This window comes from Coturnix japonica, unplaced genomic scaffold (assembly GCF_054131305.1).
Source record: "Coturnix japonica strain WE unplaced genomic scaffold, WE-NBRP24 Scf048, whole genome shotgun sequence".
NCBI lineage: Eukaryota > Metazoa > Chordata > Aves > Galliformes > Phasianidae > Coturnix > Coturnix japonica.
In genome coordinates, this window is record NW_028188951.1 from 2,036,842 (window position 1) to 2,052,177 (window position 15,336).

The window sequence follows — 15,336 nt, forward strand, 5'->3', positions numbered from 1 at the left end:
TCACATTAAAACAGTAGAATGCATTAATTTATGAGCTCCTACTCGCTCTCCAAACGTTTTATTATGTTAATATCACCTTGATGTGCTGGTAGGCCCCAGTGCCAAAGCCTCTTTCACACAGTGTGTGCCATCCTAAATTACAGGCTGGGCGCCTTCTGGAACTGCCTTTGGAAAACTGGAGTAAACCAGCAAGCACTAAAGTTAATATTATCTTACAGACTAACAACCAGCTAATGCTCGACATGTGAATCCCATTTACTTCTTCTCTCTATAACAAATGGCAAGTGTGGGACCGGACTGTTCCTGATTTTATGCTATTTATCTTTCTGATCCATTCCATATTCGTTGTCCTTGGTTTTCGGCTGTGTCTATGGGCCGGGTGTGTGTGCATGTGTATCCCTCTGTCCCTAGCAAAGCACAAGCCATATCCCCAATGCAGTGCTTGCCTGGTCCTTGCATAATTGGATGCTGCTCTCTTCAGAATGACCCGTTAGGCTCCCCAAAGCCGAAAAGGGGGGCACATATTGGCGGCAAAGCATCTGAAACTTCAAAACTTTCCCTTGGAAAATTAAAATGGGTAAAGGATTTGGGGAGGGATGTAGGGCTGCTGGGGCAGCACAGTGTTCCAGACCCATGCAACTCATCTTTGCAGCCCTGTGGCCTCTCTCCAGTCCCTGCTCCAGCTCTGTTTGCTGCCTCACCTCCATACCAAACACTGCAGCAGTAGCGTTTCTTCAGGGCTTCTCTCTGGGGGGAAAATTAAAAAAAAAAAAAAAAAGAAAGGAGGGAAAAAAAAAGTGGCCCTTGCTTTCCCTGCCCCCTCAGCCGAAGAAAACCAGCCGGGAGGAAATGAAGAGGGCAGGGGCCGTGGAACCCTAAGCACGGAGCCGCCCGGGGAGCAGCACCGAGCCGCCGGCTTTGGGGAGGGGGGGCCCGACCCGGGATGCTGCTGCCTCGGGACGGAGATGCCGGACCCGGAGCTGCGGGTTCCGCCGTTCTCCCGGTGCGGCCGGCCCTGCCCCCGGCCCTCCCCCGTGTGCGGCACCCTGGGACGGGGCTGACGTCAGGAGGAGACGGGGAAATCTCCGAAGAAAACCCTGGAGCGGCGGGCAGGGCGCGCACAGCGCCCGCCGGGCCCGGCACCCCGCAGCGCCCGGTAAGTGCCCCGGGACGGCCCCACGCGTGTCCCCGCTCTCCCGACCCTCCCCACGCGTGTCTCCCTGCTTCCCGCACGGGCGGCCCCGCGCTCCCCGTCCCGCCCCTCCGCGTGTGCTACGCGCCGCGTCCCCCCCAACGCTTGTCCCTCGGGTCGCGTCCCGGCCTCGTTTCCCCTCCTCCGAAGGTGCGGAGCGGTGCGGGGCACTGCGCGGTTCGGACCGGCAAACAAAGCGGGGCCGGGCCGGGCCGCAGGGTGGGGTGGGGGTCTGCGCCCCTCACCTCTCCGCGTCGCCGCTCGCCCCGCAGCACGGCGCCCCGCACACTGCCGCGGCCCCTGGCATCGCTCTAGCGCGTAAATTCTTTTCAGGGCCTCTGCGCTTCGTCAGCACTGACAAACACGCATGGAAACGCAATTCCAAAGGGGTTACCTCACTTTATTTCAGATTTTTGTCGTCGTCGTTGTTGTTGTGTTATTATTATTTTACCGTAAGCGCGCCGTTTTCAACCCCGAGCTCTTCTTCCGAGCAGCGCGGAACAGCGAGGAGCAAAGCACGGCCCCTACTATAGGATGGGGAGGCCGGATCGGGGTCCCGGGGGTGTCCTGCAATGGCAGCGCGGAGGAGCTGAGCCAGGACAGGTGGAGGGATGGGATGCGCTGGGGGCTGCGGGGGGCTCAGCCGGGGCTGCACGGCCGTGGAAGAGACGCGGGTGGAGAGAGCCAGGGCTGCCGTTCAATTAATTATCTGCTTGGGAAAAGAATATTCTTCCGTTCCCCTGCTTTTTTTTTTTTTTTTTTCTTTGCGAGTATGTTGTTGTTATTATTATTACTATTATTACTATTATTACTATTATTATTATTATTATTTACTTTCTGATTGAAAAGAATGAGCACACCTTCAGGAACCGCCGCTCTCCAGCAATGTCCCGCAACTCCGCTCCATCCAACGGGGGCGAAATTCTCGGAGCGGAGGAAAAAGGCTTTTTTTCTCGTGTTAACTCCGTCGAATGTACATGCGGAGTTTCCTCCCCCTCCTCCCCCCCCACCCCCCGACGGTGCCTTTGGAAGAATTTTCAGGTGTCACATAAAAAATCGTCCCTACGAGCGTTTTCTGTCCTTTCTTCCTTATTCCTTAACTTTTGCCAACCTCGCTGTAAGCGAACACAAACGCCGAGACGCGAATTGAACACACACACAAAAAAAAAAGAAGAAAAAATACATTGCGGGTAGTGAGGACCGAGACGCCGTTTGCTTCTTTCCTCACAGCCTTAAATACGTAGTTTCTGCCTCCCAAAACAAGGGGTGCGTTCCCTGCTCCTCTGAGCTAAAACCCGCCTTTCCAAATAATTGCTGAGAGCTGCTTCTCTTGGAGAACGTCCCCAAAATCCTTCTGGTGCCTGAAATATGGGCCGAGTGCTGGACATCCAAAACCGGAGCGGTGGCACCGTTCCCCGGACGCGGTTTAGTCGAACGAATCCCTGAGCAGGGCAGAGATTTCCCCCCGACGGCCGCCGTCGAACGGCCCGAGCTTCTCCTTTACTACTGGTTTTATTGCTGGAGCAGATTTCATTGTGAAATCATGTATTTGCCGGGCTCTGTCCTCTTACCAGGTGGAGAGAAGAGCGCGTTCCTCGGAGAAAATCACTGCGGGTTGAACGGTGCGTTATTTCCCCCCCTCGTCCCGAACAGCCCGCATAGATGCTGCTTTTAAATAACAAAAGGGGAGGAGAAAACATTCTCTAGTAAAGCCGAATTCCTTCGTTAGACCGCCTCCTAAACGTGCTAATAAAACTAATTCGTTTTATTTGCCCTGAACTTTTATATCTTGCCCCGTGCGCTGATTAGCGCAGCCCTCTGGAAGGCGGTGGTGTTCTCCTATCTCTCGCTCAGATGTGCCCGTTAAGATACGGCCGTTCCCACAATGAAACTGGAAAGAAAATTGTCCCCGCTCCTGATCGCGGGGCAGCGCTGAGCCTTTGTGGGAGGAAAAATAAGAAGAAGGGGGAAATAAAAGGGGGGAGAGGGAGGGGAGAGAAAGAAAAGAAAATAGAAGGGTGCTGAATGCACACAAAGGTGAATTGTTTCGCCGACTTTGCTTTTAAGGCAGGAAGCGTGTGGCCCTGCAGAGATTCACGGCTGTTCTGAGAACATTAAAGCGCGTTATTAGAATATTTCAGCGCTCCAGGAAATGTTCTGTTTAGGGGAAATGCGTTTCCCCCATCCAAATGCTGCAGCAATTAAGAGGTTGCTCGTCCGAAACAAGGTGAGGGAAACCCACAAAGAAACATAGCATCGTTGGTACCAAACGCAGCCCCTTTTCCTGCAGAAGAACGATCTCAGTAAAACGCTAAAGGAGTGTCCGGTCTTTAGATTACCCTGCACCAGAGGCATCTTTTTTAGTCCACAAACCAAACACATTTCGGACCTAAAGATGCATAGAGTAACATGAGCAGGCTGCCTTGCAAGAGCGGTGCCCCTTCCTCCATCAATTAATAAGAAAAGCATGTTCCCTCTGCTCGGAGAAGGAATTGTGGGACTATATGGCACTTTCCCCCTTTCTTTCCTCTCCCCACCGAAAGAAGCAGCCCCCGCACCCCGAGCTGTCCATCCTCTGGCCGTGGCATTGCTGATCCCACTCTGTTCAGGCTGCGGACAACCAGGACTAAACCTGAGAGGCTGCTGACAGCGGTTTCAGGTTTACTCAGAGTGTGGCTGTGTGCTCGTGGTCTGAGGGACGCGGAGAGGGCCACGGAGCAGAGCCAGAGTGGGGCTGTGCCGAAAGGCACATGGGAAAAACGGAGTTATCCCAGGAGATGGTTTAATTTTCGGGACAGGAGGGCCGAGGAGAATCCCCCACCCCGTTTGCTTCCAGCTGCAGAAACCCGAATAGGAAAACCCTTTCTCCTCCCGTCATTCGCCGCGTTTTAAGAAAGCCTTGGGGTATCATTTGTATCTGTCAGAAAACATTAAGCCTTCAACTTTTTCATCCCGACTTTTTGGAAGCGCTGCCGTTGGCCGCCTGCGCCTGGGGCAGCCCCGGGCCGGTGGGGGTCCAAGTGCAGAGGGGCTCCGAGAGGCACCGAGATGCGCCTGTTGTCACGGGCCGAATGCCACCAAAACATTCCGTTTCCCCCTCCCTGAAAAGGAAAAAAGAAAAAAGCCAATCAATTTCCCCCCGAAAACTGTGCTTTCCCCACTGGGTTTAATAGCGGTGGGGCAGGGCCGGCCAGCCCGAGGTGAGCGCGGAGCCCCGCGGACAAATCTCGGGGAGTAACGGGGGGCTTCGGGAGGCTCCGGGAGGCCGGGGGTGGAGGGGACGGCCGGGGGAACCCTGAGCGCCCGCGGAGCCAGAGATTGGCCGTGCCGGGGAGAGACGGGGATTGCAGATCCAAAAGGGGCTGATTTCGTTTTGCTCAGCTTCTTAGGAAAATTGCTCTCCTGGCTGAGTAGAGGAGGACAGGCCGGCTAGGAGCCAGCGTAATTTTCCACCTTCCTACCCTGAGCGATTTAACATGCTCTCTCGGCTGGGTTTCTTCCCCCTCTCCACTTCCCTCTGCCCGCTCCTGGGCACCCGAGGGGGACCCGGTTCGGACGGGGTGGCCGCAGAGCTTTCCGTGTCGGAGCTCGTTTCGTGCTCTCCGTTTTTTGGGGACTGCTCGGCTTCCCCTTAGAGCCGTGCTGGCGGGGGTGTTCTCAGCCCCAACAAGACGGTACTGGGCTTTTCCTTGCTCTGGGGCGTACACTCGGGTTTCTAGTTGGCTCTGTTAGGGTGATGCTGCTTGGGGCAGGACACACAGGACTTAGCACCGACGAACACCACCCCCGTTACACCGCGACAGCGAACTCCGTCCCACCGGCGCGGTCCGAGCTCCGCGGGGCACCGCGCAATCCGCGCATGCTGTGCGCATCTCCTCTGCTTGCTTGCTCCCAACCCCCGTGGGTATCCGTGGACCAGAACCACGCAGCAAAGGCTGGAGACACGGGCTGGAGGCTAATAATCGCTCATCTACTCTTGCTGGGGGCATTTTCACTGTCAGGGAGCTTTAAAAATGCCCCTGTCACAGCGCAGCCGGCTATGCACACAGAGGAGCTGTGCGCTTCCAGCGGCTGTCACTTCCCTGTCGCTGTCTCCTGCTACAGCCAGTGGCGGTGGCCCTTCACCACCCCCCGCACCTTCAGCCGGGCACTTTTGGGAGGGTTTTATTGTTGACGTTGTTTTCCTGCAGTCAACTCCCTTCCACGGGGCTTCGGGAAGGGTCGCCAGGTGAAGGTTGGCTGGTTTGCCTTGGCTTTGCTTGGGCTTGTTTTGACTGACTTTGCTTTGGATGAGTTTGGTTTGGTTTGGTTTGGTTTGGTTTGGTTTGGTTTGGTTTGGTTTGGTTTGGTTTGGTTTGGTTTGGTTTGGTTTGGTTTGGCTTGGCTTGGCTTGGCTTGGTTTGGTTGAATTTATTTGAGTTGGTTTGGGTTGGCTGGGCTTGGATTGGTTTGGATTGGGTTGGGTAGGGTTTGCTTTGGCTAGGGAACGTCTCCCTTATCCTGCTGCTATTTTTATTGTTATGCATTTGTTTGTTTGTCTATGTGTTTATTTTGGGAGGGCTTCACTCTCCTCTCGCCCAGAGGTGCACATGGGAGGAGACCCTTTCATTTTCATAACGATTCCCAATAATTTATAGACTGAATCTGAGTCCATACAATGCTAATAAATCTGAAGAGGAAAAGCTGGCGGAGACTTCTTAACTTCGCTGCCTGATATACGGCCCAGGTGGTTTTGTGTTGGCTACAAAAGCGGCCGCCAGCCGGGGGTGGGAGCTCCTTTCCAAAAGGAGGAAAGCTCCTGCAGGGTCTCTGGCTCGAGGCTCGTCCCGGGTCTATGGGGAGGGACTGTGGGCCCCTTCGAGACCACTGGGTGCTTCTCCAGTTCGGTCCTTCCTCATCCTCTTCTTAACGGAGTTACCACTGGCGTGGCCAACTCTGGTTTATTCATAAGAGCCGCGGCTCGTTGTTGCATTATTTATGGCAGGAGGAAAGGAGAGGTGTATTTGCGGCCCTGTATCCCTCGGTCGGGGGAGTCCCGGCTGCGTGGGCCCCGGGTCTGGCTCGGGCGGGCGCTGCGAGGAATTTTCCCAAGCCACACCACCACGGCCCCCAGCTCCAGTTCTCCTCGGCCCTTCCCACGCCCACGAGGGTCACGGCTCCCTCAGGGGGTGTCCCCGCGGGGTTGGGTGGGAGGCTGCCCCGTGGCTGCGGCCTCGCTTCCCTTCCTCCAGCATCAAAAGATGCAGGGCGTTACGTCAGGGGAAACGGGGCATGACGTCAAGCAGGGATGGCCGTGACGTCACACCTAGGGGAGAGGGATGCAGAGAAGGAATGTCCCCGGTGCCCCGAAACGGAGATGGCCTGGGTGGAGAAAGAGAAAAATGCAAATGTGGGGAGGACCGGTTTGTCCCGACAATATGTTGTCCCTACTAGAAAAGGTGGAGATATCACTGTGGGACAGGAGCCCTCCCAGCTCCTAAAGAGCAGAGCAAGAGGGTGCCCTGAGACCCACGTACGATATGCATAAGACATACATAAGGGATATGTATGGCATATATAAGACAAAATACATACATCTCCCGGTGTGATACTCTGGATCCGTATACAGGTGTGCAGTAAATGGCTTGGGCACGGATATACATGGAGAGAAAGGCAGGAACCCGGGCAAGGCACGGAGCTCTTCCCCTCCCCCCCTCCTGCCATGCTCATGCCCCAGGGGCACCCTCGGAGCTATCCCAGGAAAAGCTGCTGTGTCCTGGCTGAGCCTTTCCCTGAGCCCAGGGATCCTAGAACGAATTTTGAAGATGTATTTTATGGAGCAGAACAAAAAGTGAAAATTGGGCTGAGGATAAAAAAAGGAAAAAAAGAAAAAGAAAAAATGAAGGAAAAAAGAAAAAAAAAAGGAAAGAAAAGAAAAAAAAAAAAGAAAAGAAAAATTAAAAAAAAGAAGGAAAAAAATCCCGCCTCCGGTTTTCAAGCTGCTGTGAGCAGAGGGTTTAAAATAGCCAGAGCGGAGCAGCCGGGCTGCTGGCAGCCGCCCTCCAACACAGCAACCCTGGCTCCAGCCGAGAGCCCCCGGAGAGCTGCCCGGAGCTGCCCCTCTTCCGGCCCCGCAGAAATTCAAATAATAATAATAATTGAAAAAGAAAGAAAAAAGAAAGAAAAGAGGGGACCGTGAAGCGGATCGGCTGCGGCCCTGAGAAAGAAAGAAAATGGATAGAGACCTGAGTGTGACAGCACCTACCTGTGCACACCCTGAGCTGCAAAAAGGCTTTGGAGATCAGAGGTGCAGGGCCGGACGCATCAGCCCCGTGAGGGAGGAAAAAAAGCCCGCACTGCAGCATTGCTTCACTCCACTTTCCATAAAACAGTTCAAAAGTTCTCTCCCACATCTTTACTTGATTTGAAAGCAAAATAGAGTGTCAGGATGGATCAGTTAAAGTGAGCCGAGAAAATAAAGAGGAGAGAAGCTCCGTTCCCCGGGCAGAGCGCAGCCGAGGTCCCCTCGCATCCCCTCGCCCCGTCCCCCAGAGCAGCGCTGCGAAAAGGGGAAAAAAAAAAAAAGAATAAAGAAGTGTTAGAAAGGGATCAAACCGACTCAGACACAAATCCCTGGAGGCCGTTCCCAGGGCAACCCCCGCAGCTCGGAGGGATCCGTTCCTCGCGGGACTCGAACTCGCCGTGGGGTCGTTGCGCGGGGTGCGCAGGTTGCTTGGTAGGGAGGCGGGGGGGGAAGAAGGGGGGATGCGCGCGGAGATGCGCACGGGCGCAACCTGCGAGGGAAGAAGGGAGGCCCAGGGTGCTGCCAACCCCCCCTTACCCCCCCCCCCCCCCGGAGGCTGAGGGCAGGCAGAGGAGGAGGAGGGGCCGAGCCGCCTTCCGCACGGCTGGGAATGATTTTCCACCTTTCCATTCGTTATGAAATATTTTTGATACCTCGGAGAGGTATTTGGGGGAGGCGTTGGGGGGAGGCGGAGGGGGGGGGGAGCTGGGGGAGCACCCTCAGAGCTGCATCTCTCTCACGAGGGGGTCGGGAGGGGGGAAAGGGTGCGGGGCGGCCGGGCAAAAAGCGCGCAACTTCGGCGGGGAGCGAGCAAGCAGGTCCGCCCGCGCGGCCGGGCTGGGCGAGCGCTAGATGGGAGTGATGCATTAGCGAGACGGGGAGGTTTTAACCTTCAGGGGGAGGAGCCCCGTTTAACTACAGGCATTTGTTCTAGGGCAGGTCACTTTAATCTCTTTAGCTTTAAACTGTCCAACTCGCAACTCGCGTTTCTCTATAAGGGATCTTTACCACTTTCCTGCCTATGCGGCCGGACTGCCGTGCTTCTCCCCGCGCAGAGCCCGGCGGCTTCCAGGCGCTGCCCAGATCTCTTCTTCCGACACCCTTAAAATAATACTGTTAGTAATAAGTGGATTTGCTTTTTGTTTTTTGTTGTGTTGTTTTTTTTTCCCTTAAAGAAAAAAAAAAAAAAGGGAGAAAGAAAAAAAAAAAAAAGAAAAAGAAAAAGAAAAAAAAAACCTCCTTGTTCCTTTCTGTGTGGAATAAACACCTGCAAACTCCCCCAGGCAGCCCGGCGCCCCCGCCATGGATTCCTTTAAAGGTGGAATGAATTTGGAGAGACTGCCCGAGAGCTTGAGACCCCAACCCTCCCATGACATGGCTTCCAGCTTCCATTTGCAAAGATCCTCGGAGCCCAGAGACCCGATCGAGAACTCGGCCAGTGAATCCTCCGACACGGAGGTGCCAGGTAAACCCCCCCCCCGCGGCCCCGGCCCGCTCCCCCCGCGCCTCCCCCTTCCTCTCCGCGCTTTCCCTCCGCGGTGCCGCGCAGCAGCGAGCGGCGGTGCGGGCCGGGGGGCGGCTGTCCCCGCTGTCCCCGCTGTCCCCATCCCCTCCGAACCCCAGGAAGGGGTGAGAGGGACCCGCTCGGAGCGGCTGTCACCCGCGGAGAGGACACGCGTGGCCTCCGAGCCCCATCCTGGAGCTGCTTTAATTTCGTTTCTCTTTTCCCATCTTTTTCTTTCTTTCTATCTTTCTTTTTCTTTCTTTCTTTCTTTCTTTCTTTCTTTCTTTCTTTCTTTCTTTCTTTCTTTCTTTCTTTCTTTCTTTCTTTCTTTCTTTCTTAGTTATTGAAGCAGCTATTAATTAATCGCTCTGAAGGGAAGGGTGCTTTTCGAGGAGAGCGCTGTTGGCAGATATTTGTGAATATATGTCAGTTCTGACCGGGTTTATTTTGAAGCTCGGCCGGTGCGGACATGGAAAAAGATTTTACTGTCTGGGGAGGGGGGTGGGGGGAAAGAGGGAGAAAATACATGTAAAATAAGAAGTCCCTCGCAGAACGGAGGGAGCGTTGGGATTTGCGCGGGGACTGAGCATTTTGCGGAGGCTCTCCGCGCCCTGACCTTCGTGTGCGAGGGCTGCAGGGAAAGCTGTGGTTTCCCAGTTCGTATTTTGATTGTGGTAGCAACATTTCCAGGGTGACAAGGGAAGCTGGGAGAGGGAAACAAAAGCTGCAGGAAGGAGCCCGGTGGCCGTTCTGCGTTTCTCGGCAGGAGTTTCTCTCTCGTTTCACTTAATATTATTTTCTTAAATGATGTTGCTGCTCGTGTCGGTGGTAGCAGGTCCCGCCGCTGCAGCACGAGGCAGGGCCGAGCGGCACACGGCGATACGCAGCGCTGCGCTCCGCTCGGCAAACAGTGAGGGACCGGCGTCTGGAAGGGACTCCGAGATTAGAGGGGATTATTGGAGATTAGAGAGGGAGATTTGCTCCATTTTACCGTACCCCTCTATGTGACCCCTCGGTGCGGGGCAGGGCTGAAGACCTGCTGCTTTTTTCTTTTCTTTTTTTTTTTTTTTTTTTAATCTACGAGGAGCTACAAAATACCTTTCGCATTTTCTTTCTTTCTTTCTTTTTCTTATTTATTTATTTTTAATGAGGGAAAGGAAAATAATAATAATAATAATAAGGCGCAAATGCCAATTGAACCAAAAGCTCTCCCTGTTTTGAAATGGCACCGAGGCCGATCTAAGGGCCGGGTTTCAGCTGAAATCACGGCGGGGCTGAACGCGGGGCCGCGGCCTCAGCACTTCGCTCCACGCACCCACCCGGGATACCCCGCACAGCCGGCGGGCCCGCGAATGGGGACGGCGGCCCCGGGAGGGCAGTGAGGAAGGGAGGGTTTTGCTCTGTTTGCTCGGTGGTCCAGCGACCGGGGCAGCTCTGGGGCTGCTGCAGGCCTTGTTTGCTCTGCAAACCACTTAACGCCAGGAGAGGCCATCCGAGCTGCGATCGGCCCTTTCACCGCGTTGGGGTCTCCGTAGAAGTTCTCTCTCCCTCCTTTTTATTCCGGAGGGCTCCCAGAGCGAAGGGTGACTTTTCAAGGCCGAGTCCCCCGACCCCCCCCCCCCAACCCCGTCAGCCGCACGCAGCCCACGATTCTGTTTAACCTCGCAGGGATTAGGGCTGCAGAAATGCCTCCTCACCGCCTCCGCCTGAGCCTGCGGGAAAGGCGCCCAGCTCAGCCCGGGGGGAGCGGACGGGCTGCGCACCCGCGCAGTTCCCCTTGGGGCAAAGGTGCTCGCATCCCGCAGCGGCGCTGCGCAAAGCCCCGGCCCCCCCCAGACCCCCGTCCCCGGGCCCACATCGAGCTGCTTTCAGGCCTCGCTGTGCCGTTCCGACACGGCCGAACCGGAGTTCGGAAAGAACCGAGGAGTGTGTTCCGAATGGTTCTGTCACCCGCAGCAGCGAGGCCAGGAGGGATTCCCGCATTCCTGTTTCTATAGTGCACAAATCCCGGTCGCCAAAACGCGACTGAGATTTTTGTTGTCTCTGTTGTTTGTGCTTCTTTCGAAAGTAGTTTTTTTTTTCTTTCTTTCTGCAGAGAGCTTTGCTCGGCCCGGGGTTAAAATAAACAGTCAGGTCCTAAAAGCAGCAAAAGAAGGGAAAGGAAAAAAAGAGAGAGAGAGAAAGAAAACAAAACAACAACAACAAAAAGTGGGGGAGTAAAGAGGGAGGGCGACTTTTGCAATTAATTGCTGCGGGTTTTACACCCCTGCCCTTCCAAAGTTTCCTGTCGCGGCCGAACACAACAAAGAAAACGGAGCAAAGATCGCGCCTTAGGTTTAAAGGAGTAAAAGAAAAACTCATGGGCCGCAGTGAGGGCGATGCCGCTGTTATAATCTGCTCCCCTCGATCCTTTTCGCCACTCAGTTCGAGCCATGCGGGTCCCTCGGTCTCCCCGGGCCGGGCCGGGCTGCTCTCGGTGCTGCGGTTTCGGTCCCCGTGGGTACCCCAAGCGCGGCTGCAGTGGGGCGGGCAGGGCCGGGGGTGAGGGGGTGGGGGGGGCTGCCTTTGTGTGCGTCTATTTGGGTGTGAAACAAACAAACAAACAAAAGAAAAAATGTATGAGAAAAAAATATATATATATAAATATGCCCAACCCCAACATCCCACCGTAGAAAAAGAGAGAAGCGGAGAGCAGAAAAACGAGGACGGGGCCGCCGACGACCCGGCAAAGAAGAAGAAGCAGCGGAGACAGCGGACCCACTTCACCAGCCAGCAGCTGCAGGAGCTGGAGGCCACTTTCCAGCGGAACCGCTACCCCGACATGAGCATGAGGGAGGAGATCGCCGTGTGGACGAACCTCACCGAGCCCCGAGTCCGGGTAAGCTGGGTGCTGCGGGGCTCTGCTGGTCCGGGGGGAGCTGAGGGAAACGGCCCCTTTTGGGAGAGGGGCCGCGAACAGAGCCCGGCCTCTGTGGGATTGGTTTTGGTTGTTCAGATCGGTGTAGTGAGGTTGGAGAGGAGAAAATCAGCTCCTGGCTGCGGAGGTGAATTAGGGCTGTGCCGGGCCTTAAAAATGGAGCGGTGGGACCGGGCCGAGCCCGGGATGGAGCCGGTTTGTGGGGTGAGACCCCTCGGCTTGATCCAAACCCTCGGGCCCTTCGCATCGCTCCAGTTACCCCCATAATCCTGTTAATAACGAGGACCCCGTCCCCAGTAAACCACCGCTCCGCGGCTCCTCGGGATGGTGGCTCAGCCCTCGGGATCCGCGCGGAGAGGTGCGGAGCTGCCGCGCATCCCCCGCGGGGACAGCGCCGGGGGTGGCTCCGCTGTTCTCGGGACTGCGAGCAAAGCGAAGGACGGGGGCTGGGGGGAGACTGCCCTCCAAAGTCAATAAGCGCTGTGGACACATTCCTGTAAGACGAAGGCGCTGGGTCTTTCCACGGCTCCGAGAAGAGCCGATGCCATCCCGGAGTATATATAGCCTCGGCGGTTATTTAGAGAGAGATTTACGTGCTGCATAGCGCTGCAATGAACAACCAAAGCGGAACGGCTCGGGCCGTATCGATCCGCAGCAGTTTTTCCCACCTCCCCTCGCCTTTTCCTCCCGAGATTTTTCCCCCGCGTGGTTTCGGTACCGCTGAGTCCACACACGGACGGAGCAGAAATCTGGGAGAGAAAAAAAGGGAGTTTGAGAGTCACCCCTCAGCCCCTCAGAGCCCTTTCTGGTAATTAAACTCCAAATGATCCAATCGGATAGCAAACAATTCCGTTTAAAATCTTCCGTGAGTAAACACGCTCTGCATCCGAATGCATTGTACTAATTGCGTTTAAAACAAAACAAAACAAAGCCCGAGAGGAGACCGAACGGCATTAATATTGCTGGAATATTTCAGGAAGCAAATAAAACTAATATACGAGTGGCCATTAACATCATTTCGTTCTCCCTCTGTGTGGAGATGTTTTGGTTTGATGTTCTGAGATTGCAGATTGCAAATCTAACCTTAATTTGCTGTGAGGGCCTTCCTTTAAAATGTCTAGGAGCCATAATTAAAACTATTACCCTCATTTTCAGGAAATTCCTGTCTGGAAGCACCTTCCGAGGAGTATATTACAGGTTTTGAAAACGTTGCCTTTCGTTTCCTCTTCGTATTTAATACTGGATTCTTTTTATTATTGTTATTTTTTCAATTGACTCCGCCATCCCTTCTTCCCTCGCAGTTTTTTCCATCCCTATGAGCGCTGGTGTAAGAACGTTGCGCCATCGCTGAGCGGGGAGGGGAGGGCAGGGGCGCTGCGAGGAGCGCAGCCTCCGCGGGGCTGAGCGCAGTGAGGAGGGGGCGGCGGAGGAGGCTGGAAACGGAGCGCGGTGCTGCCGGGTTTAACCCGGGGATAGAATTTGGGAGCCGGGCGGCCCCTTCCTGCCCCGGCTCATGGATCCCATCGCGGGGGGCTCAAAGCCTTTCCAAAAAGAAAAGAAAAAGTAAATAAAATAGGAGAGAGCCTGGATCGGTTTTTTGCATCAAACACCAGGAGCGGCCCCTGCTCCTCTGTTCCCCAGTCAGGGCTGTAAATTCTCATTAGATATAAAGGCAGAGGCTGCATCCATCCAAGGGCCATGCAGGGACTGATTTTTTTTATTTTTTTTTTTTTTAAACCTAAACATACTAATCCAATCCCCTTTTTTATGATCTGTAACAGGGGACTTTTATTACACAGCATTAGCATTCGGAAACACGGCGGAGCCGGGGCGAGCCGGCCCTAATCAGAGCTGGCCGTGCCTTCTCCCCATGGCGAGGGGAGAGGGGCGGAGGGGGATGCGGACACCCGAGCAGCCCCGCTCGCAGATGCCGCTGAATATCGGCTGCGAGCGGAGATGCGCGGACAGGGAGCAGAGGGGCAGGGATCGATGGGACCGGGAGAGGTGGGACTGGGAGCGACTGGGGCCGTGCCCGAGCGTGGGGAGGTGGGGGACTGAGGGGGTGAGGGGGTGTCGGGAGCGTCTGAGCGCTACTTGCGCGCCTCTGCGCGGCCGGGAGCGCATCGTGCGCGGCGGGGCAGCTCTGACCGTGGCCTGTCCCTCCCTCAGGTTTGGTTCAAGAACCGCCGAGCCAAGTGGAGAAAGCGGGAGCGGAACCAGCAGATGGACCTGTGCAAGAACGGCTACGTGCCGCAGTTCAGCGGGCTGATGCAGCCCTACGACGACATGTACGCCGGGTACCCCTACAACAACTGGGCCACCAAAAGCCTCACCCCGGCGCCGCTCTCCACCAAGAGCTTCACCTTCTTCAACTCCATGAGCCCCCTCTCCTCGCAGTCCATGTTCTCGGCTCCCAGCAGCATCTCCTCCATGAACATGCCCTCCGGGATGGGCCACTCGGCCGTGCCGGGCATGGCCAACTCCGGCCTCAACAACATCAACAACATCAGCGGCTCCTCGCTCAACTCGGCCATGTCGTCACCCGCTTGTCCCTATGGGCCGCCGGGCTCTCCCTACAGCGTGTACCGGGACACTTGTAACTCCAGCCTGGCCAGCCTCAGACTGAAATCAAAGCAGCACTCCAGTTTCGGCTACAGCAGTTTGCAGAGCCCCGGCTCCAGCCTAAACGCCTGTCAGTACAACAGTTGACGGACTTGACACGAACCACCTCCGACGAACAGCGCCGACAAAGCAAAACAAAAAAAAAAAACAAAACAAGAAAAAAAAACAAAAAAAAAAAAACAAAAAAAAGAAGAAAAAAATACAAAATAAAGCAGAAACAAAGCGACGTTAAACGGAAATGAATATATATATATATATGTGTGTGTGTGTGTGTATGTAGGAACCCGATGATGTGTAAAAGCAAAACCCGAGCAAGTGAGAGAGGGAAAGAAACAGCACAAAAAGGGGGAGGGGGGGGGGAGGGAAGGCAAAATCATAATGATAATAACGATGATAATAAAACAAAACCCGAAAGCTCTGCGGACTTCGATTGTCTAAAAAACCACCACCAACAAAAATGAGAATAAATAAGAATAAATAAATAGAAAAAGAGATCCGACGACACAACCAACAAAAGCAGCGCTTTAAAAACGAATAAGCCAATAGTAACCATTAAAAAAGCAAACCACCAAAATAATAATAATTAAAAATAATAATTAAAAAAATAATAATTAAAAAAAAAAAAGGGAAACGGACCAGAAAACTTTTTGCAAGAGACACCGAAATCTGGTACATGGATGAGTTGCAATTTTTCTCTGGATGATGCGGGTTGTATGTGTTTACTTGAACTTGCACAGGAGGTGGTAAGGCGGCCGCTCCCCGCGGCACAGCGGCCATTGGGGGCGGCCCGGGGGGAGCGCTGGGGGCGGCGGCGGCCG

General features: G+C 54.7%; 1 protein-coding gene and 1 long non-coding RNA gene across 6 annotated transcripts; one reads left to right on the forward strand and one right to left on the reverse strand.

Moving 5' to 3' along the window:
• Positions 1 to 1,118: 1,118 nt before the first annotated feature.
• PITX1 (paired like homeodomain 1) lies at positions 1,119 to 15,143 on the forward strand. 5 transcript variants are annotated; one of them, XM_085532206.1, is made up of 4 exons: positions 1,119 to 1,156; positions 8,759 to 8,940; positions 11,652 to 11,857; positions 14,066 to 15,143. In XM_085532206.1, the coding sequence occupies exons 2-4, from the start codon at positions 8,778 to 8,780 to the stop codon at positions 14,603 to 14,605; spliced, it is 909 nt and encodes a 302-aa protein (XP_085388332.1). In that variant the 5' UTR covers positions 1,119 to 1,156; positions 8,759 to 8,777; the 3' UTR covers positions 14,606 to 15,143. The 5 variants fall into 5 exon arrangements, with proteins under 5 accessions (XP_085388332.1, XP_085388331.1, XP_085388334.1 ...); XM_085532205.1 differs by having other exon boundaries at positions 8,763 to 8,940; XM_085532208.1 differs by lacking the exon at positions 1,119 to 1,156 and adding an exon at positions 5,308 to 5,426.
• LOC146752276 (uncharacterized) lies at positions 1,572 to 2,839 on the reverse strand. The gene is made up of 2 exons (XR_014940732.1): positions 2,053 to 2,839; positions 1,572 to 1,901 (listed from the first exon to the last, which is right to left on the reverse strand). It is a non-coding gene; the product is annotated as an uncharacterized LOC146752276 (long non-coding RNA).
• Positions 15,144 to 15,336: the final 193 nt, after the last annotated feature.